The sequence below is a fragment of the Procambarus clarkii genome, chromosome 67 (assembly GCF_040958095.1).
Source record: "Procambarus clarkii isolate CNS0578487 chromosome 67, FALCON_Pclarkii_2.0, whole genome shotgun sequence".
In the NCBI taxonomy this organism is placed as follows: domain Eukaryota; kingdom Metazoa; phylum Arthropoda; class Malacostraca; order Decapoda; family Cambaridae; genus Procambarus; species Procambarus clarkii.
Window position 1 is genome coordinate 29,789,383 of NC_091216.1, and position 24,025 is coordinate 29,813,407.

The 24,025-nt window shown below is 38.8% G+C and overlaps 2 protein-coding genes across 5 annotated transcripts in view; one reads left to right on the forward strand and one right to left on the reverse strand.

Moving 5' to 3' along the window:
• Positions 1–16,609, reverse strand: eRF3 (eukaryotic translation release factor 3). 2 transcript variants are annotated; one of them, XM_045757315.2, is made up of 10 exons: positions 14,848–15,156; positions 10,958–11,230; positions 10,021–10,167; positions 9,133–9,278; positions 8,808–9,005; positions 7,375–7,653; positions 5,892–6,065; positions 4,821–4,985; positions 3,866–3,959; positions 1–1,672 (listed from the first exon to the last, which is right to left on the reverse strand). In XM_045757315.2, the coding sequence occupies exons 1-10, from the start codon at positions 15,032–15,034 to the stop codon at positions 1,629–1,631; spliced, it is 1,707 nt and encodes a 568-aa protein (XP_045613271.1). In that variant the 5' UTR covers positions 15,035–15,156; the 3' UTR covers positions 1–1,628. The 2 variants fall into 2 exon arrangements, with proteins under 2 accessions (XP_045613271.1, XP_045613272.2); XM_045757316.2 differs by lacking the exon at positions 14,848–15,156 and adding an exon at positions 16,506–16,609 and having other exon boundaries at positions 945–1,672.
• Positions 16,019–24,025, forward strand: part of LOC123767575 (TAF6-like RNA polymerase II p300/CBP-associated factor-associated factor 65 kDa subunit 6L) — a 15,212-nt gene continuing 7,205 nt past the window's right edge. The window contains exons 1-3 of one of the 3 annotated variants that reach the window (XM_069310603.1): positions 16,019–16,155; positions 22,613–22,753; positions 23,205–23,302. In XM_069310603.1, the coding sequence (XP_069166704.1) occupies positions 22,700–22,753; positions 23,205–23,302 (152 nt within the window). In that variant the 5' untranslated portion in view covers positions 16,019–16,155; positions 22,613–22,699. Of the gene's footprint in view, positions 16,156–22,019; positions 22,065–22,095; positions 22,250–22,612; positions 22,754–23,204; positions 23,303–24,025 lie in introns of those variants that run through there. The other 2 variants (XM_069310604.1, XM_045757320.2) reach the window with 2 other exon arrangements.

Below are 24,025 nucleotides of genomic sequence, written 5' to 3' on the forward strand. Positions count from 1 at the left end.
TCACCCTCCACGTCCTGTATATTCGAACAAGTTTTCCATTTAGACAGGATAACCACAATAAAAAGATTTTTGGGTTATTGAGAAAAATTTGCAACAGCAAATATATAAATAACTCTTTATACAAGGGCTACTGGCAGCTCTTGGAATACAAAAAATTCTGTGATTTACTAACCTATCTTTTCATTAAGCCTAATAAACTGCCAAAACAAAAAAAATTGCATTATGAATAATACAAGGAACCATTAGCAATTCCATATGGAATTACATATAATAGCTCAAATATAACAAAATCAAACAATTTAGCAGCATGAACAAGCCACGAATTATGAAAAGAGCAAGGCACCCAGTACACTCCATAGCACCAGTACTTTTCTCATTCCCAGTCCAGAAGGTGAAGGCTATATATATAATATATATTATAAAAAAAAAATACAAAAAAGCTATGGAGTTCTGGAGCCCCCACTCCTAGATTAGCAGTAGCACTGGGCTCACACTGCACAGGCAATGTCCCATTTCTCATCCTCTGTGCCATCTGGACTACGGACAGCCCGCCACTGGCCAGCTGTGTGAATGAAAGGACAGCTGTAACACTCCGAGGAGGAGAACCACCACATATATAAGCCACTGCATGTTAACACTAAAACGTGCAACCACAGGCACAGAGGAGAAGTAAGGATGCGTGTGGTACCTGTAACGTGCTATTTATCACATAAGAAGGAATACCCACTGCCATTTCTTCTCACCCTCAAAAAAGATACTCACAAGGCCTTGACAAGAAGGCTTTAGCAGGGCTCATGAAACTAAATTTTAAATACATATTTTTTTTTTTTAACAAGACAAATTATGGCATGAACAGTGCAATATTCACTGATCTTTTAATTTCCCCAGTATATTACTGCCCAGTCTAAAAATTTGTATCCCTTGAAAATAATTTAAAAACGGGATCTGAATATACTTTATAAACTTTTATAATACATTACAAGTGATGTCAGCATGCTTCATGAGGTTTGGTAGTAGAAATTTGCCTCCTGTTAAGCCTACTGTGTGCTCAGTGGTATCCTTCAATGCATTCAACCTCCAATTGCCTACAGATTCCAGTTCACTGTACTCTTACCAATAACTATGAGAACTTTATCACTTTCTAATATGCGCAACAAACCACATTCATGAAGCTATCTCAGGAAATCTCTGTATAGAGATGCATGAAAGAGACAATCCATATTGATCTTATTTACACGTTTCTTCCACCATGATTTCTCTCTGAACAGCCTGCCAACTGTGGGCATACAAAGACGCAATCTTGCAGTGAGGATTTGTCTTCGAGGGTTGAGCATGGCAGGTAGAGGGAAAAGGCGGAGATTCTGGCAGGACATCCACGCACTTTGATTCTCTCTGCTGATTAGTGGATGGACCAATTGTGCGAGTCTTCTGCCTTCATGTGATTCATTTTGAGGTTAGCTTTATGGATCTCTTGAGACTGACGTATGTAAATGAACCTCTCGATAACATTTCATTAAGCTCCTGGTATGAGCAAAATTTCTAAAGAAAGGCATTGCACATAACTTCAGTACTCATGTTTTCAGGTGTCCGACATGCTATTAGCTGAAGGCTCGCCATGGTCCAACAAATTACTCCACTACTTTCAAAACCTTACCAATAGCAATGGTTTTACCTGCAAAACAATAAAATTAAATGTTTTACAATTATATATTCATAAACAATTTCTTATATTATTATAGATTTAGTCTACACTAACTTTCTACTAATTATATCAAGCTTAATACCAACAAAATTGACAAACTAAATGCAGTTGGATCATGTGAAGTTCATCAATAAAGCTATACCCAGTACCATATTATTATGCCAGCAACACATTATACTAAACTACACTATCACCCATAAAAAGATGAGGCATGAGGGGGAATGGAAGGGATATCAAAGAGAGGAAAGAGGTGGGGAGAGAAAATAGAGAAGGGAGGATGGGTAGAGGGGAGGGGGGGAGGGAAAGGTGGAGGAGAAACAAGAGAAAGCTGGGGTGGTGGAAACGCATACCCTTGCCAAATCTATGAAATAAAATTAATTCTTAAAACTAATCACAAGAAGGATACAATGAACAAGATATGGAAAAGGCACATATTGCCTTTAGTTCCTGAAGGAACTTGGTAACAACACCATTGAGATATTTACTCCAAATTTGCACACAATTTAGAAATTTAGGCTTTAGGTCAGGCACCAAGACCAAAGTAATTTAACAACTTGGTACTGTATATATTACATCCATTTCCCATAAAGATTGGTATAAGAGGATGAAATCTGCTAAAAATATAGCATTGTCTTTGGTTTATAAGGATGCTTTTCTGGATGAGCAGGACATTACAGATGAATACGGCTAATTTGAATTTGAAGGTACATATTAAAACAATCAGTCAATTCCTAATCAAGAAATATAACCCTAGAAAACTGTGAGTATCAAAATTTGTGGAGTAAATTGTCCATTGCTAAGAAATGCAAGAAAACCGACACATTCCAAGACAATAAACTTTAAATTCATAATTTAAAGCACAGTTCATTTTTGGCAGTGCAAGCTCTAGTAGTACAACAGAATACACAAACATCTCTTACCACTAACCCCTCAACATGCACTCACCACTACTTGATCACCTGGGCCATTATGATCATCATCATTTGACTTATTATTATTATTACCTAGTATGTGTACCAATAGTGTTATAATGCAGTATAGTTTGAATATCTATACGGATGTAATCAAGTTAACCAAAGACCTTGTGTAAAAATTCTGCGATCACTTCTGCAGTTGCTTATTAGGCAATGAAATCACTCAGGACTCGTGGTTATCATCAAATGGCTATTTGGTCTTTCCGGCCTGCGTGACAAACAACTTTGCGTAAACTAACAAGTGAAGTAAACATCCAAGGTAAACAAAGTCTTCTTCCCCTGTGCTAATTATCAGCAACCCTCACATCAGGCACTTAAGACAATGATCCTGCTACCTGGCTTCCTGTTACACCTTCCCAAAACCAGAAGTCCCTGCCCCCCCCCCCCCCCCTGCACTTTTCCTTACTTTTCTCAGACAAATGTGTAATCTTGACTTTTTTTTTTGGGGGGGGGGGGCATAATGCTAAGGAAGTATGTAGTGATTGATTCCCTCCAACAGATTAACTGGTTCTAAGGCTTTCAGAAATATATTTGTTATTTTCACTAATCTAGGTGGTTTGGAACTAGATTAGTATCAAAATTGAGAGCGCTCAGCTATAAGGACAGTTTTAGGGAGCACATCCTCCCAAAATTAGTGAAAAGAAGAAACAGGATATTATCATGATGCACAAGATACTCATGGCAATAGACACACAAGGGTATTGTAGCAGAACTTCTATATAAGCCATAATTTTAATTTCAACCTATCACATGATAAATTATTCAGAGAACCTGACTACAAAGATTTCACCCTCACTACCACCATTACTCAGCATCCAGCTCCTTCAATCTTATTTTTTATAGGTATGGCCATAACCCCAAAATGGTGTAAACAAGTTGGGCCCATTGATTCCCCCGTAGGATGGTTAACTCTGGCCTGCAAAGTATGCAATTGTAGATTTGCCAAAGCTAGTTAGCCAAATTAAGGTTGCATTGTAATATCTTTAACAACGGAGGAGTATTCCTATGCAGTATATAAATCTGTGTTGCTTATAATGCAATTATGCAAAGACAATGTGCAGAAATTTCAAGGACACCACAAAAGCTAAAAATTTATCTTTACCAAATATCCTAATGTAATGACCTGAAATATGAAGAAAATTTAACAAGCACTGCCATCTATTTTTTAATGTATAAAAATAATTTTTACCTTCATCTCTTAATGTGAACCGTCCAAGCTGTGGGTGATCCTTGAAAGCTTCCATACAAATGACTCCAGACGTCTCAAACCTCATGATTGCAATCTGCGAAAAGAACAAAAACAAATATCTTGCACAAACTTGAAATGGAAATTAAAGCGCGTGGAAATATTTTCTCAATGTTAGTCTAAAACTTCTAAAGGTTTAAGAGGACTACATAATGATTAAGGAAAGACACAAAGTGGCTGCCTTTTGCTTCCACAAGAAAACTTCTTGAAATGCTACCAATTAGAAAAGTAAAATGAGGAATGCTGGGAAAGCGACAATTGTATACACCACTATTTCTAATTTGTTGTCTCAAGCAAGAACAAATGATTAATGGAGACTTAGCGACTATTTTCATCACTACCATTTATTTATTTCACATGGTAGGGAGTCACTATCCTGGAGAAGGTGAGGGAAGCAGTACTAGCAACAGATGGTTAGAATTAGGTGTGGGCAAGTGAGGTAACTACGGAAATTTAACATGTTTGCAGGATACAGAGGGTTCTCAGAATTTGTTAAATTAAATTAAATTAACCAGCAAAAGTGACCTTTCAGATCAGTGTCCCAGTAAGACATATACTGGCCAAGATATGACAAAGTGACAAGCAAAGCACAAGTCAAAGCATCAAGTCTGAGGCCTATGGCAGATCAAAATGCTTGGCCCAACCAGCCTGTCACCGAATCCCTACTTGGCTATCACATCACGGGCACACTTATCAAATGCCTTTGCAAAGTCTGTGTAAAACATTTGCATTTTGTTTTTCTTCTAATGCTTCCGTGATTTTATCATAGTCAAGTAATTGAGAGAATTACTTGGTTATAAAAAACAGTGCAAAGAATCTAAAGGCTGCCAAGAATTTTATTAAAGTCAAGCAAAATAAGAAACTAACATTCACTAACTTTAAAAATGCAAAAACTTACCTGGTCTTGTTTAACAAATCGTGGTCGAACTTTAGATTTTTCTCCAGTCTTCTTGTCAATTAGGCATATAAGTAACTTTACTGTAACTTCTTCGGCTACCGAGTGAATGTGGCAAACCGCTGAGTAGCCTGCACAGATGATTGACTTGTGTTCAAGGATAACAACCTGGAAATTAGTAATATTATAATTTCCTGAGAATTATATACAACCGACTCCTGCATTTGCTCGATTAGTCCTCCTATGTGGACACTTATATTCTAACATCTTTACACTAATATTTACAAAATCTCTTCAGTGTGCTTTACTTTAAACACTGAAGTTAGCTCAACCCTTAATAGGTTCTCTTGAGAACCTATGCACTAGCCTTTTGTTAGGAACAATATCAAAAGCTCTTTGACAGTTTAGGAAATGCCTATTTCCAGTCCTATTCCTATTCCAGTCCCACCAGTCCAGACTGGTGGGATACTGGTATCCCACCAGCATCCAAGTTTCATGGTGGGACGACTCTTGGAGATTAAGGTGGCAAACTAACATTACGGCAACTTAGTGGAAACAGAGGATAGACAAGAGTACACAGGTCCTGGGAGATGCCACAATTGATATTGGCATCTTATTGGCATTGCCTATATTCAAACACTGGCAGTAAAGACCAAATCATTATGTGAAGAAAGCTAAGTCTCTAGTACACTCAACACTGATGGATTAAATGACAAATGGTTAGTCCTGGTCGACTATTACAGCCATAGAGTTGTGAAATCCACTTGGACATCACTGGCATGCAGACTGCGTAAACAAACATTGACAATTGTCATACAAATGTTGAAATAACAATTCAGTATATCACCATAGCTTAAGAATTCAAAACAGTGGCAGAAATGAGATATAGTATAAGGATAAGCATAATATTCTTATACTGCTTCCCCAACTTTGAGAAACATGGCAATAATATATTTGTGTTTAACTATCCAAAACTGGTAATGTTTTATTATGTTATTTATGCATAAAACACTATGTTACAAATTCATGATAAGAAGCCAAGAGCAAAGAAGAAAATGTTGTGATAAGCATTACCTGTGCATCAAATATCCTTCCCGTTTTGCATGGGTTATTAGGATCACAGAGAACAAACCCTGGTGCAACGTCAGCTTCCTCTACACCTCGTAGCTTCACCTTGACGTTCTCACCACAGTTTACTGACCCGGTTTCATCCTCATCTCTCCACAACATGTCAACTGTGACTGGAGTCTGTAGTAACAAAATAATAAAATATAACAAATTCTACATTACAAAATTAAAATTTGTAGACAGTGATAAATGCTAAAAAAGTATCAAGCAAAGCTACACACATTACAGAACTCACGACTGTTCACTCGTGTCCCAAGTGCAATATCACTAATCCTTCACTTCTCTCGACCGTAGTGGCTATCTTTTTCCAACTAGTACTACCTAAATTCTTTCCTCTAACTTTCTGTTAACCTCTATTTTCCAACCAACTTCATCCATACTATTATACTTTAACTAAATATCTTAACACTTTTCTCTGTCATTTTCACCATTTACTACTTTCACGAAAGCCAATCATCCTAACTTTTATTAGCTTGGTACCTTATATCCATTTAGCATCACACTTCAAAGATTAATTATACTTTCTATGAAATCTCCAATAATTGTAGTTGTATCTTTACCCTAAGCAAGCAATGTATAATTTTTTTCTTTAAGTTTAATATTGACCACAGATCAAAAAGAAGTGTCAATTTCCTATTTTAGCCAATTCTAATCGTCTCGTACTATAATTATTGCTTATATTTTAGGCCAGGTTCCCAGCAAGGGCAAAATGCACGGGTTAAAAAGTGACAATCAATATAAAACAGCCACTTGCACATACAGTACCAAATTAAACAAGGCATATATCCTTACAGTGTTGGATTTAAGTCATTAGGGCTTACAAGCCAGTGGGGATATGGTTATACTCTGGCATCAAATCTTAACTTAGAAAATAACACCATCCCAATGAAATTAGAAATGGAGACCCATTGGATTGTTACCCTGGAATAACGGTACTACCACCAATGTGTACAATACCCTTAATTACTATGTACGCCTCAATGTCTTCCCATGTCACGAACACTATGGTGCTCAACTAGTGTCCCATTTATGAAAATTATACATGCATGGTGTAACCAGTAGTGCGATTTGGCCAGTTCACCCAAATAAGATTTCTAAAATTACCAGTTTGCTGAAACTATTTAGTCAAGCATTTCCTCACCATTCCATTAGCATTAAACTTGTGACAGACCACATCACTCCCACCAGAATCACTAACTTCTGCAACTTCAAGAAAATTATTCCTCTACTATACAGTATATCCAAGGAAGTACAGTACTGTACTGTGTATGGAATTTGTAAACACATTTTAAAATATTTTCAGCTCATTTAGTTAAATTATTTTTAAATTTCAAGAATTAAACAATATGCTGACCCAGGGCAGGGAGAAGTGCACCTTCACTGAGTAAATGGTAAATTTTTCAATACCAGGTCAATAACTTTAACTTACCTTATTTGGCATAACAACGATGCTATCCCCTTTCTTGCAACATCCCGATTCCACTTTTCCCATAACAATTGTTCCTCTGTCGTTGTAGCGATCTACCACAGGCATCATGAAAGGTCCACTAACATTACGATTTAGAGCTGGTAGGTCATTTATGTATGGTATAAATGCTGGACCTTTATACCACGAACACACAGTTTCATCAATAGATTCTCTGAGGTTAGCACCAGTGAGTCCTGAACATGGCATAAACATAATATCTTTATTTGGATTGAAGCCAACCTGTGGAGAAAATAAAAAGATTAAATTTTTTTTATTAACATATACTATACAGAACTTGTCTTATTCACCTCTACCCACCACAAGATAAAGAGTAATAACTATGCAAGTTTAATGACTGTACAGTACTTTTATACTAAACTACTGCAATATATGTCAAGAAAGGTATCCCACCTCCCCCTATGCCTGGTACCTTTCAAACCATAAAATATTAAAATTACAAATACGTACAACAATTCATACGGAACATTGCTTATCAGTGACTAGAAGGGAGCGAGCTCTACCTCTATGCGCACCTCCTAGCAGTTTCTATCTGGAGCACTAATTACCTCTCTCAACACCAATGTTATCATTCTTTTCATAAGGCTGTGGATGGAATTGGCTTCAACATCCTCGTCCTTCAATGCATTCCATCTGCTAACCAGTCATACAGGAAACAATAGCTTCCTTACATCTCTATGGCATCCACTTGTGTCCCTGTCCTACCTCTTTCAATTTAAATAGGCTTCCTTTGTCCACTTTGCTCCCCTCAGGATCTTGCAAGTAATGATCGTATCCCCCGTATGTTTTCTCGCTCCTGTGGTTGTAAGGGCATGTTCCATCCTGTTCTTTTAACTGAGCCCTCTTAAATTCTGGTACTAAGTTATCTGCAAACCTCTGAACAAAGGTTTGTTCAGAAGTTTGCTTCGCAAGGTATGTGTTCCATACTGGTGTTGCATACTAAGTAATGGTCTTACACAGGCATTGCATATGGGCTTTAAAGCCTCCTTGTTAAGATTCTTAAATGATAGTCTTACGTTTACTAACTACCCAAATCCTGCTGGTGTTATCCTGTTCACATTATTATCCCAGGGAAAGCCTAAAGTCTCAGTTGGATACTAGTTATGTTTCTCAGAGATTCTCCTTTATTGTGGGTGTTCAGTAGTCCGGTTGGTTGAACTAGTCTTCCACTTTTATGGCTTGAGCCAATGTGAATGAAACGTTATTACCCACGTTTAATGTAGTTAGCAATTTATTAGCACTGTACATTTTAAATTAACAATGAAGAGAGGTTTTGTGTCAATACAATTAGGTGTTTAAGATGAAACAAACAATGTGAAACATTACAAACCATTCTTACCAAGTACACCTTAAATCCTAAAAACAGACCAACTGACCTTTTTGAGGTAGGGAACAAGTTTCTCTTTGCATTCATTGTAGCGAATTTCTGACCATAGAACTGTTGAATCATCCATCTTGTTGATCAACACAATAAGATGCTTTACTCCCGCCGTCTTGGCCAACATGGCATGTTCTCTCGTCTGGCCACCTCTTTCAAACCCTGTTTCAAATTCACCTTTTCTTGCAGATATAACCTAAAATATTAATTAAAAGGAAAATTAACTATCTATAAGAAGTTAATGGCAAGTCATTGAATGAATTACAAAGCAACGTGTTTTTGAAGAATATCAAACAAATTGTGGAGGTGTAGATGCTACTTACCAAAACAGCCAAGTCAGCTTGGCAGGCACCACCAATCATATTAGGCACGAAACTTTTGTGACCCGGAGCATCCAGGATTGTGAAGTGTTTCTGCTCCGTCTCAAAGTACGCTCTACCCACTTCTACAGTTTTACCCTTGTCACGCTCTAGTAGCAAGATAAATAACACATTATTCAACACAATCAAGGAGGGTTTAAGTAAACCAATTTATAATATGCAACCAATTTTTTTTTAAGTAGAAAAATCATTTTTTGAAGATGGCCTAAATCACTAATAATAATTTAGGATGGACTTTAATGCATAGTACAGTACTGTACAAGCTGATACAATGAGAAAAAAGCTCTACTGCAACAAGAAAAAATTTACCTATGGTTTATTACTATAGACAAGTATTGCAGGTTTATATATTAGCATAGAATGTATGAAGCAGCCAGATTATGGCCAGTGCCTCAACACCACTGTCTCCAATACTGTGGAAACAAGGAGCTGCAGGTAACAAAACAATGAATGATATTTTCCTACCAAGGATAACCAACCATTTGTATATTTTACTGTATTTCAAATATTAATTTATCAAGGTCTAAGAGGCAAGTTTGAGTTATATATCCTAGCATACTTGAGCCCATCACACTCAACTGCACTCAATGAATCAAATCACACATCCCACTATAAATACTTAGTATTTGAGTGATCACCTAAATACATTCATTCAGTGTTTTTCTAATATGCAACTGCCCCTCACCCTACTCATTGGTTGGGTGTCATTGGTACTGACAATGACAATACCAATCAATTTCTATCAACACACAAGCACCTTTCAGATTTCTGCCACAAGTTCACACAACAAAGCTAATGTTCAATTAGAAATTTAATGAATAGAAATCTGACCTTCAAGATTTGTATCTAGTGCCCAAGATAAGTACCACGTCTCTCTGTTCTTTTCTTTCGCCTCCCGCTCATACTTCTCTAAGGTTCTCTTTTCCACCATTCCAGTCAAATACATAATCTGACCACCAATCGTTGATTTCCCAGCATCTGCAAGAAAAATTACAGGAAGGTTAGCTTTCCACTAATTACACACATTTACAAAATGCAAGTGCTTGAGAATATCATACTTTCACAACATACAGTACTTTTCTTTTTAGGACTTGGATCACAGCAAAGCCATTAACATGTAATCAGGTTTACCATGTTAATACCTCAAGCTATTTTAATAGTGAAAGAAGGGAAAGGCCTGTCATAATATGATAGTAGCTAATTTGGTAATCGACATTTTCAAGCAGGCTACATGGTGGTTTCAGTTAAAATTTAGAGTTCCATAGGCTTTGACAACCTGTGCTAGTTATAATGATCTTCAGTACTGCTTAATGACAGTATGACCCATTAGGGACTTGTTGGAACTAACCCCTAGTGCTGGTGCAGATTATCTCCTCAGCCTGACTCTTCAAACAGAACCAGTTCAGTTTTAATTTAGAGAATAACAAATGTAGAATGGCTCAGAAGACCTATTTAAAAAAACTTTTTCCAACATTTTATCTCAACACATTTTATGTTATCTTTGTACTAATTAAACAATAATGCTTGGTAAATAGCAAAAACATTTATGCTATGCTGGTGCTTTTGTTGCAAATGGGTCCAAAATTAACCTAGCTGGTCTACAAGAAGTCCACTGTACCGTACTGAATTGGCCACATGTTTTTTTTTACAATTCACAGGATAATTGTTTACATTAATAAAATGAATTATACCATAGAAAAAAGAAGCAAGTGAGAAACATGCATAGCAGTCTTAATAATTAATGAGGATTTTTAAAAGAAATACATACCCACATGACCAATAAAAATAACATTAACAGGTTCTTTCTTAGGTAAAGAATCATCTTCATCTAATGGCTTTTTCTTGGGCTTTTTTATTTCATCACTGTCCTCATCATCATCCTCGTCTGGCGTGCCTGGCGTGGGAGGGCTTGGAGGCGTCTCACGAGTTGGTGATGGAGTTGCAGCATCAGCCGCTTCCTCCCACGAATCGGCTGTGATGTCCCCGTCATTGTTTATGGTCGACTCTTCAGGCGTACCTGCTACCGGCTCTGGAGGCGGATCTGTAGCAACGAATAAACCAAGTAGGAATTTCTCTATTTGCCTATTAATAAAGATTCCAAACACTCAGAGCATGAAGAAGCAAGCATAAGATTCTTTCTTCCCTGCAGGCAACATATTAATCAAGCATGGTCAGAGCTCTGCCGATTAAAGAAGAAATCTTGGCCCTAAGCCAGATATTTTTAGCAATACTGTACACTTGTAAATAGACAATTCTTAAAAACAAATACTGTATACTATCCTATATACATGTATATATATATATATATATACTGTATAATATATACTATATGAAAAAAGTTGTCATACATAGGGGAAGAATGTGTGTTTGGAGAGTGCATTATGAGGTGGGCGTGATGAGTGTAAGGGTGGGATGTTGGTGAAGGTGTGGGTTACTATGCTTTAATTTAGGAGCTGGAGTCAGGAATCATGTTAGGCTTATCAAGATTAACCTAGGTTAACCATTGACCATCCCAAGAATGCAACCTACAACAGGTACCTAACCCTCCAAACATTGTAGAGGTGTTCAACTGGGTGGATCATTTCTTTGGCAATTGAGTACTTTACAATAACACGGTAAACAGCTATGTGTTCAGTGCTATTGATCATAAGAATCAGTGTCACAATTTTATTTTTATATGCAATGAAGGATGGCAGTCCTTTTCGAATTGATGGGTTTCTCCCAAATGATTTAAGGAGCAATTATCACCAACAGGAGACCAAAGATACATACCAATAATTTTGTTCAGTAATCTTCACAAATCATATTATACCTAGGATAACCTTCCCTAGGTGTCTTACAGTATGTTACCTTGAACTTCAGGAATCATATATATCTGCCTGAAAGGAATGAAAAAATCTTTTTCTACATTTCTCAAATATTTTTACTTCGTGTTTACTGGAAGATATCCATCATACTAACATTGTAACCTATTAACTTGCCATTCTAGTACATACTACGATGACTTTGGGGCATTTTTTTCCATCCTGGGACCGGAAACTGTCCCAGACACTAATTCCTTTACTCTATTTTTATGTTTGCCGTGATGAAAACGAGGCAGTATTAACTGTGTCGATTCATTCAATATGGGTAACTACACTGCTGTGACAGTTTTTCCACCTGCACAACACTTCCATATATTACACCAATTCCCATTTGTTTTCCTGTACTGTAGATAGATATTTAATACACTAATGTAAAGGCATTAGACTTTTTTCTGAATCTCAAATATTTATGTAATCTCAAAGTGTTAAAAATATATCTCTAAGGATCATATAAAATTATTCCAAACCAGCTTGCATTTACACTATGACCCTACTCCATGGACAGCAAAAAGGTGTGAATCATTTTATGTATTGATATGGCCAAAAAGGACAAAAAAGGTATTGGAAAGAGGAGGCATCTTAACATAGAAGAAATGACAACATTTACAGAGAAGCAGTGAACAAGGCTGGGTAGTGAGGCAACTAGCTGAGAAATATAGTATTGGCACTATATTTCATAGTTCAATGCTTTAGTATGTAACTAGTACATCCATCCAATACCAAGTGGTTTACACATTCTTAAATGTATATCATGGATTTGCTGTACAGCACTGGGCAATCTGCATCAGTTCACACTTGTCATGTGATGAATTTTATTATAATCATTTTGCATTAGGTAACAGCATTGTACACTTAGACTAGGTAATATGATCCAACCACTCCGAACAAATACCACGAGTCTAGTAAACCTGGTATGAAAATTAATAAGCAATAAAACCATCTGTTGTACCATTGGAGGTACATTCACATCATACACAAACATCTCCCACACAGATCCTCTTAAGAAATTGTATATAGACAAGACTTGGTTAGATTATGTTAGCTTACACAGTTCACTGGCAATCATGTACTAAAAGTAAACTGTACTCCAGTTGTATGATTGTGAACACAAAGCACATATAACTCGCCAATTTGCGAATATTTTGGATGGTCTCAATTGTTTAAAATGTCAAAGCTTGATAAAACACATGAACACGTTACTACACACCATGCTCCATGCATCTTTACTTAAACTTTGGTATGCTTTTCAGGAATAAAATATAAATAAAGTCCACTACCATTCTTTATAGAGAACATTGTCAATGGTGATGTATGATGATGATGGTATCAGGGGCAGCAACGGGACTAAGCCGTGCTCGCCCTGCCAGTCCAAATTTGGAGAAGACAGAGAGAACATTCCCTTGCTGTATATAGTAGTCAGCAGGAGGAAGTCACAGCTCATAAGCATCGCTGTAGTCTGTAGAAAACCATCCTTGGTCCTTGTAGGTCCTTGACCGGGCCTCCTCGTTGCTAGACTGATCAACCAGGCTGTTTGACACAGCTGCTCACAGCCTGACGTATGAATCACAACCTGGTTGATCGGGTAAGGCAATACCTATGTGAATTAATACATTAACGTGACAATCAGCAGGACTAGACAGCTCATAAGTGTCGATGTAGTCCTGTAATGACCATAAAGCTGAAAGTGTGCTGTGGGACGGCCCATGTTGGTAGCGACGGCATATAGGGTCGCGTGGCGTGGTGAGGAGATTACCCATCACACGGACAGGTGATCACACAACACGTGTGTGGAGGGAAGTACCCACAAACTGAACACCAGCTGGCCACCATACAACACCAGCAGGAGGCATTATGGTGGAGAGAAGAGTACCACAACACCAGCAGATGGTACAGGGTAGTGAGCCAAGGAGTAGCCTTAACACCAGCTGGTCACCATACAACACCAGCAGATGGTGCAGGCTGGTGGAGAGGGGAGCACCACACAACACCAGCAGATGGTGCAGGCTGGTGGAGAGGGGAGCACCACACAACACCAGCAGGTGGTGCAGGCTGGTGGAGAGGAGAGCACCACACAACACCAGCAGGTGGTGCAGGCTGGTGGAGAGGAGAGCACCATACAACACCAGCAGATGGTGCAGGCTGGTGGAGAGGGGAGCACTACACAGCACCAGCAGGTGGTGCAGGCTGGTGGAGAGGGGAGCACCACACAACACCAGCAGGTGATGCAGGCTGGTGGAGAGGAGAGCACCACACAGCACCAGCAGGTGGTGCAGGCTGGTGGAGAGAGGAGAGCACTACACAGCACCAGCAGGTGGTGCAGGCTGGTGGAGAGGAGAGCACCACACAACACCAGCAGGTGGTGCAGGCTGGTGGAGAGAGGAGAGCACTACACAGCACCAGCAGGTGGTGCAGGCTGGTGGAGAGAGGAGAGCACTACACAGCACCAGCAGGTGGTGCAGGCTGGTGGAGAGAGGAGAGCACTACACAGCACCAGCAGGTGGTGCAGGCTGGTGGAGAGAGGAGAGCACTACACAGCACCAGCAGGTGGTGCAGGCTGGTGGAGAGAGGAGAGCACCACACAGCACCAGCAGGTGGTGCAGGCTGGTGGAGAGAGGAGAGCACCACACAGCACCAGCAGGTGGTGCAGGCTGGTGGAGAGAGGAGAGCACCACACAGCACCAGCTGGCCACCACAAACACATGACCTACATCAGCGTCGCCTCCACATCTCCAGCAGGAGGCCTGGGCCGCCCTGGGGCTCGCCCACCCTCCCCACACACACCACCCAGACTCACCTGGCGCCGCAGGTTGGGTCTGGCCACCTTCTTCCTTCATAAAGCTGGGAACGAACTCTGGCGCATTCACGTTGGGAATGAAGACCGGGGCGTTCACGTTGAGTGTGGTGAAGTTGGTGGCGTGTGTGGCCGGGGTGTCGTCAGCTGCCGCCTCCCACGAGTCTGGTGCACTGTTGCTCTCTGACATGCTCGACCTCTACACGCTAGTCCCGAGGGACTTCTCAAAGGCAGTAGTGACACACGGAGGTACAACGTGAGCCGGAAGTTGTCTCGCGGGGAGCTGCCAATCCAGTATGGCGGATGACACCAACAGTTGACGAGCGCCAAGCACATTATTCTCCTATATTTGCCGATATTCTACTTTCTGATATATATATACATATATATCCAATCTCTTATTTATTCCCTAATACTTACTTTCTAGCCTAACATCATCTTGATCAGACGGTAATGTAAATCAAGGATACTTTAACTTTTCTGTTTACCGTGTTTCAATCTACTTATTTCCATTACTTTCAATTGATGTTTGTAGACTGATTTTCATATATTAGAAATAACTTCAACCGGGCATGAAAAAAATAGATAGATTATCGGTTTTAGGTGAAGTCCAAGTCGTCGTCGAGGTAACTATGCAGACATTCGGATACAGTTTGAATTATACTCCGGACACTTGTCTTAAGAACATTTTCAATTTCACTAAAACATATGCATATAGCCAAGTTTAATAAGCTACAGGCATATATATATTACCCCATACAAACTTTATAAAATAATATATTCTTTATATATATCCCATGTATCGCAGCTCTTAACAAAACAAGAGGAAATTGAATAGGAGTGTATATAGCCGGGCTTTAGCTCCTGAGCCCATTATGTGCCTCTAGTCTAACTTTTCCCATTACCGCCCATTTGTGATGGATATAGAAGTGCATAATAAATTTTAAAATCAAATAGCCTATAAAATACTGACTATTTATGGCGTCTATGAATATCAGAAACATTAACCAGATAAATGTCGATATAATACTTCATCGGTGAAATTAAGAGCACAACAATTAAGGAACCTGCAGAAGGCCTGTTGGCCCATACGTGGCAGCTCCTATTTATATCCCTCCCAAACTCATACTGCATATATTTACCCTATCAAGTGGTCCCCACGTCTACTACGGTACCACCGGGAAGGGTCCCGGCAGTACAGTTGAGTTCGTTCTAGACTCATAATCGAAAATTCAGAGTTCGAATCCCAGGCGGGACAAATGGTACCACAACATACAAACTCGGATATGCCACCAACAGCACAGGTACAAGGTAAACTGTAGGGCACTTAGCGAGGCCGGTCTTATTTATTTCTAATCACAACCACCAATTTATTTCTAATCACAACCACCAATTTATCTAACCTACCTCCAGAAGCAATCAAACGAAACCACATGTCTATATCATGTTACCTGGCAACTTGTTCCATAAATCAACAAACAACACTATTTCAAAACACGTACATTTACCATGCTATCTTCCAGATTAAAACCTAAACAATTTGCATATATCTTTTCACTTTAATTACTTCATAAGTACAGCACATTGTCTATGCTGTTCAATCCTGTGTTTAAATCGCTTATATAAATATAATAAGCAAGAGGTCCCAGATCGTAGCTCACCCATAGTAGAATGCATCTTCCAAACCAGCTCCAGGATACTACCAACCCGCAACCCGTCCTCGGACCAAGTCCATTCCATCCAGCGGTTGACCACAAAGACGCATTCATCAATTTTAACATGCTGTTCATTCAAAACAGGAATATTCAAAACAGGAATTTTATCAAATATAAATGTATATTATTTTATATTAGCATATTGTACATATTTAGGCACTGGTTAGGTTAGGTGTTTAGGTTCTGTTGGCGATTATTTGTATTTGTAGTACGTGGGCAACCCGTTCTCACACCAGTCTGTTTAAAGCAGAGGCCGTCCTCCCCAGACGCATTCATCAGTTTTAACATACTGTGTTCTAAAAATTGATTTGTTCTCATATATAAATTAATATTTTTATACATAAAAGTTATATGTATAGTTTGGCGTAGGTTAGGTTAGGTGTTTAGGTTCTGTTGGTAATTATTTATATTTATAAGTTTGTGGGTGAAGCATTTATAGAATTGTGGTTCGAACGGAGGACATGAGCGAAGCACTTGATCTGGAAGTGTTCGGACGTCATCAGTTGTGAGTCGTTTGTAAACCGCTTTTCATTCATAAACAGGGGGTTTGGCGGGTGCATGGAATCACTTTTGGATCTTTGTTTGGAGGACGGGCTGGAGAATGGGTTGGATTCGGAAAGAGGTCTTAATCGAAGCACTGTTCGATAAATGTTCGAACATCACCAGTTGTGAGTCGTGTGTAAACGATTTTTCATTCATAAACAGAGTTTGGCGGCTGAATTAACCAACATTTGGCCTTTGTTAATGAGAACGTGCTGGCTCATTGACCTGTACTCATTGCACCACCTAGTCCAGGGATACATCTCTCCTCCCTCATTATTGCTCCTGTTCGTCTCTCCCTTTGCCAGTAAACCAAGATCATTTTACAAATTTCAGAGTTATAAAGATGATCCACACACACAACCATGCAGAACAATTATTTCCTGCAAGAGATGGGGGAGGACTGAGCACGGGAGTGGTCTGCCTATAGGCTTCTTCCCGCATCCATCAATATTTGCCCTTTTCCCGCAATGTCCCAAAAAGCAGACGCATGTGTTGTGTGGATTTTCTTTAGTTTATTTTTTACCGAAGACGTGGCCATTCATTTATACAATGCTAACCAGCATATATACATTTTCATCTGTCCTTCATGGACAAGTTTAGAGATATGTTAGACCTTAGACAACATATTAAACTTGGCCCCGTAGCACAGTAGTCTACGTACGTCCTCGGCTTACAACCTAGAGACCCGGGTTCAATCCCCGGATAGGACAAAAACGGTTGAGCACGTTTCCTTTCACCTGGTGCCTCTGTTCACCTAGCAGCTAATGCTCGTTGTTGGTGGGGGGGGGGGGGGGAGAAAATCATTGCTTAGGCTATTGAGTTCTCACTGGGCCAACCATACTGACCCTACCCAGGTTGCAACCCACAGCAGTTGCCTAACTCTTGGGTACCTATTTACTGCTAGGTGAACAGCGACATCAGGTGAAAGGAAACGTGGCCGGGAATTAGAAATCTGTTTTGGGTTGTATCATAGGAAAGGTCATCAGTTGGCGTAGAGAGACTTAGATAAACCTAAGCAATATTTTCTTGTATAAAATCGGCAGTGCAAATGCGGGGAGAAGGGACCTTTGACAAGCCATCGGCTTCCAGTCTTCGTCGAGGCCACTTGAGAGACAGTGGCCCTCAGGTAAATTCTGGTAAATAAGATTAAAACTAGCCGCCGGTGGCGGCAACAACAGAAGCAGCCATAGAGTGTGTTGTTGTTATAGATTCAGCTACTCGGAACAAGTTCCAAGCAGCACGGGCTATGGTGAGCCCGTACATAGAGTGTGGTGTGGCTGGGCGCTGGATAGCGACGTGGACGGCTGTTGCAACTCATTTCAATGCGTTCTGGATGCGGCCAGGGACGTGGTATTCCATATATACCAGCTAGGGTGGGGGGGGGGGATATATACTGATCCATGTGTGGCTAACTCTGAGACTAGGCAACCTTATCAGCTCAGGGCAAATGGGGCCCAAACACTTGGGCTGGACGGTAGAGCAACGGTCTCGCTTCATGCAGGTCGGCGTTCAATCCCCGACTGTCCAAGTGGTTATGCACCATTGTTGTTTTAGATTTAGCTACTGGGAACAAAAAGTTGCAAGTAGCACGGGCTTTGGCGAGCCCGTAGTGGACTTGCCTGGCACAGGAGCGGGGCTGTAACTCATGAATAGTTTCACTGGATTATTCATTCCATTGCAGGCCAGGAGTCACAATAACGAGGGTGAAAAATATTGACCAAACCATGCACACACTACAAAGTGAAGGGACGACGACGTTTCGGTTAGTCTTGGACCATTCTCAAGTCACAATCTACTTGAGAATGGTCCAGGACGGACCGAAACGTCGTCGTCCCTTCACTTTCTAGTGTGTGTGTGGTGTGGTTAACACTGTTCATTCCATTCTTTCCATTAGGGCACAATTCCTTCCCCCCCCCCCCACCACCCACCACCCAATCTGACTCTCTGCACCTATTTTCATTTTCAAATTACGACTTTTTATACCGAAAATATGCCAATTACTGAAAACGTTGATGGGTCATATTTTGCCCAAACCCCCCTGCGGTTTTCAAAATATCTGAAATGTCGGAAATTTGACTCCTAAGCGTGATTTTTGAGCCGAATTCTGACTCTCTGCACCTATTTTCATCTTCAAATTACGACTTTTTACACCGAAAATATGCCAATTACTGAAAACGTTGATGGGTCATATTTTGCCCAAACCCCCCTGCGGTTTTCAAAATATCTGAAATGTCGGAAATTTGACTCCAAAGTGTGATTTTTGAGCCAAATTCTGACTCTCTGCACCTATTTTCATTTTCAAATTACTACTTTTTATACCGAAAATATGCCAATTACTGAAAACGGCGATGGGTCATATTCTGCCCAAACCCCCCTGCAGTTTTCAAAATATCTGAAATGTCGAAAATTTGACTTCTGAGCGTGGTTTTTGAGCCGAATTCTGACTCTCTGCACCTATTTTCATTTCCAAATTACGACTTTTTATACCGAAAATATTCCAAGTATTGAAAACGGCGATGGGTCATATTTTGCCCAAACCCCCCTGCAGTTTTCAAAATATCTGAAATGTCCGAAATTTGACTCTTGAGCGTGATTTTTGAGCCGAATTCTGACTCTCTGCACCAATTTTCATTTTCAAATTACGACTTTTTATACCGAAAATATGCCAATTACTGAAAACGGCGATGGGTCATATTTTGCCCAAACCCCCCTGCAGTTTTCAAAATATCTGAAATGTCGGAAATTTGACTCCTGAGCGTGATTTTTGAGCCGAATTCTGACTCTGCACCTATTTTCATTTTCAAATTACGACTTTTTATACCGAAAATATGCCAATTACTGAAAACGGCGATGGGTCATATTTTGCCCAAACCCCCCTGCAGTTTTCAAAATATCTGAAATGTCCGAAATTTGACTTCTGAGCGTGGTTTTTGAGCCGAATCTGACTCTCTGCACCTATTTTCATTTTCAAATTACGACTTTTTATACCGAAAATATGCCAATTACTGAAAACGGCGATGGGTCATATTTTGCCCAAACCCCCCTGCAGTTTTCAAAATATCTGAAATGTCCGAAATTTGACTCTTGAGCGTGATTTTTGAGCCGAATTCTGACTCTCTGCACCTATTTTCATTTTCAAATTACGACTTTTTATACCGAAAATATGCCAATTACTGAAAACGGCGATGGGTCATATTTTGCCCAAACCCCCCTGCAGTTTTCAAAATATCTGAAATGTCCGAAATTTGACTCCTGAGCGTGATTTTTGAGCCGAATTCTGACTCTCTGCACCTATTTCCATTTTCAAATTACGACTTTTTATACCGAAAATATGCCAATTACTGAAAACGTTGATGGGTCATATTCTGCCCAAACCCCCCTGCAGTTTTCAAAATATCTGAAATGTCCGAAATTTGACTCTTGAGCGTGATTTTTGAGCCGAATTCTGACTCTCTGCACCAATTTTCATTTTCAAATTACGACTTTTTATACCGAAAATATGCCAATTACTGAAAACGGCGATGGGTCATATTTTGCCCAAACCCCCCTGCAGTTTTCAAAATATCTGAAATGTCGGAAATTTGACTCCTGAGCGTGATTTTTGAGCCGAATTCTGACTGCACCTATTTTCATTTTCAAATTACGACTTTTTATACCGAAAATATGCCAATTACTGAAAACGGCGATGGGTCATATTTTGCCCAAACCCCCCTGCAGTTTTCAAAATATCTGAAATGTCCGAAATTTGACTTCTGAGCGTGGTTTTTGAGCCGAATCTGACTCTCTGCACCTATTTTCATTTTCAAATTACGACTTTTTATACCGAAAATATTCCAATTATTGAAAACGGCGATGGGTCATATTTTGCCCAAACCCCCCTGCAGTTTTCAAAATATCTGAAATGTCCGAAATTTGACTCTTGAGCGTGATTTTTGAGCCGAATTCTGACTCTCTGCACCTATTTTCATTTTCAAATTACGACTTTTTATACCGAAAATATGCCAATTACTGAAAACGGCGATGGGTCATATTTTGCCCAAACCCCCCTGCAGTTTTCAAAATATCTGAAATGTCCGAAATTTGACTCCTGAGCGTGATTTTTGAGCCGAATTCTGACTCTCTGCACCTATTTCCATTTTCAAATTACGACTTTTTATACCGAAAATATGCCAATTACTGAAAACGGCGATGGGTCATATTTTGCCCAAACCCCCCTGCAGTTTTCAAAATATCGTAAATGACATAAATTTGACTCCTGAGCGTGATTTTTGAGCCGAATTCTGACTCTGCACCTATTTTCGTTTTCAAATTACGACTTTTTACACCGAAAATATGCTAATTACTGAAAACGGCGATGGGTGTTTTTGCCCAAACCCACCTGCAGTTTTCAAATAGCTGAAATGTTTGAAATTTGACTCCTGAGCGTGATTTTTGAGCCGAATTCTGACTCTGCACCTATTTTCGTTTTCAAATTACGACTTTTTATACCGAAAATATGCCAATTACTGAAAACGGCGATGGGTGTATTTGCCCAAACCCCCCTGCAGTTTTCAAAATATCTGAAATGTTGGAAATTTGACTCCTGAGCGTGATTTTTGAGCCGAATTCTGACCGGCCACCCCTGCTATATAGTCGTAAGTGGCTTTAGGTATTGTATGTACAAGCTCTATACATAAATCTAACAGTATGTTTGTAACTCTGCATCTGTGTATGTACTTTTCCTAAATACAATGTTATTTGTTATTATTATTTGTTGTATCTTTGTATGTATATCTTCTTTTTCACCCATGGAACCGCCTACCCGCCCGAAGCCGTAGCTGCCCGAACACTGCTGAATATCAAAATCCAGACTCTACAAACTCATCAGGACAAATGGGAGGGAGGGAGGGACCTTCAACAAACCGCCGACTTTCTGTCCTCGTCGAGGCCATTAGAGAGATAATGGCCCTCAGGTAAATTCAGGTAAATAAAATAAAATATATGTCTTGTATCCACTTGAATTGCAGGTGAAATCCGGATTGGGAAGTCGAACGCTTCCCCAGTGTTTGTTGTGATGGAGGTCTTGACGGGCATGTGTTAGAAATATACTCAGAAGTATAATTTTGTCCGGATATTTCTGTGATATGGTTGACCGTAATGAAAGTCGGGTAAGCTAAGAGATGAGACGTCATTTTGATAGGCATATGTTTCCTTCATAAATGTTACACAAGACATTGCTCCAAAACTACAAGCTGATACAACAATAATTTTCTCAATACTAAACTCAAGTGTTTGTTCAGCAGTGACGAGTTATTGTAAAAAAAATAATAATACTTTACAGTAATACTTAAAAATGCCCCCCCTTGCCCTCCAGAGAACTTTGACAACCTTTGTGCTTCTGTATTATCCTTTATTCTCTATTATAATTGGATTGGATAAGAGGTATTTGAGTTGAGGAGTGTTGCTACCTTTGAAACTTAACTTATTTTCTGTACCTATTGCTGTATGATACATTTTCAATATTATGGCAGGGTGAAGAGAAACGGTGTGCACAAGTGGCGGTGGAAAGTGTTATAACATGGGGTGAAGCAGCAGGGGTGGCAGACTTGTCCCAAGACATGGCACGGGCCATTGCTGCAGATGTAACTTACAGATTACGACAGACATTGAATGTAAGTTACACAAAAATAGTGTTACCTTTAATTTTAAAGTGATTTTCATTTGCAGTATAATAGCTCTGTTTATGAATTTCTTTGTCTAATGATAAGTAATAATATGCTTAAAATTTAATCACTGCTGTTTTTCTCATTGGGTAATCAACTCATTAGAAATTCTTTTGTGTAAGGAAAGCAGAATGTCTCATAAGAGTAATTTCTTCTAATTTTGAAGACTAGATATAGGACTTCATTCAAATTTTTTTTAATGGTTGTAGGATTTTCAAGGAATTGATTTGTTAAAGCTTGGAGATGCAGTATTTGGTTATTTTATGAGTTTACAGCCAAATTTACAAATTAGTTATTATATACAAATCTCCATTTTGCTGTTGTAAAAGTATTGATAAATTGCAGGAGATTGTTTAATGATGTGCATCTCTGAACTTAGATTGTTACTATAATAAATTAGGTGTGTGGCCAGTTTCTGAGACATTGTAAACGGCGTCGGCTCACCCCAGATGATATAAATCGTGCCTTGAAATGGATGGATGTCACTTCTGTGATGGGGTATGTATTGGTACTGTATATACATCTGTTGGTCATGTTTGCATTTAATTCCTAGTGTTATATTATTACTATGTTAGGTATCCTTTGTGTGGATATCTTATAGTTTTCACTTTCAGTATACTGTATATTTATTTTCCCTGAGATTTGGTATTTCTATTCAATATCTGGAAAACACTCTTGGATGTTGAATTGAAACTTTGATGATCTACGTATGATAGTGCAAGAAATGTCTTTTTTTATTATTGGGCATATATTCTGCTAGTGGCAGATTACATCCTAGGAAGGATCAGTACTGTAGTGCAACCTTGGGGGAAGGGGGAGGACTTCAATACAAGTGTAAAGTATATGTATATATATATATATACATATACTTTACATAAGTATATGTATATATATAGTATATGTATAAGTATATGTAAAGTATATATATATATATATATATATATATATATATATATATATATATATATATATATATATATATATATATATATATATATATATATATATATATATATATATATATATATATATATATATATATATATATATATATATATATATATATATATATATATATATATATATATATATATATATATATATATATATATATATATATATATATATATATATATATATATATATATATATATATATATATATATATATATATATATATATATATATATATATATATATATATATATATATATATATATA

Excerpts from the sequence above, each read along its gene's own strand:
- eRF3 (XM_045757315.2), bottom strand. The coding sequence starts at position 15,034 with ATGTCAGAGAGCAACAGTGCACCAGACTCGTGGGAGGCGGCAGCTGAC. Across the intron at positions 10,168-10,957 it reads TATTTTTATTGGTCATGTGG|ATGCTGGGAAATCAACGATT; the intron begins GTATGTATTTCT and ends TTTTTCTTGCAG. Across the intron at positions 9,006-9,132 it reads AAGCTGACTTGGCTGTTTTG|GTTATATCTGCAAGAAAAGG; the intron begins GTAAGTAGCATC and ends TTAATATTTTAG.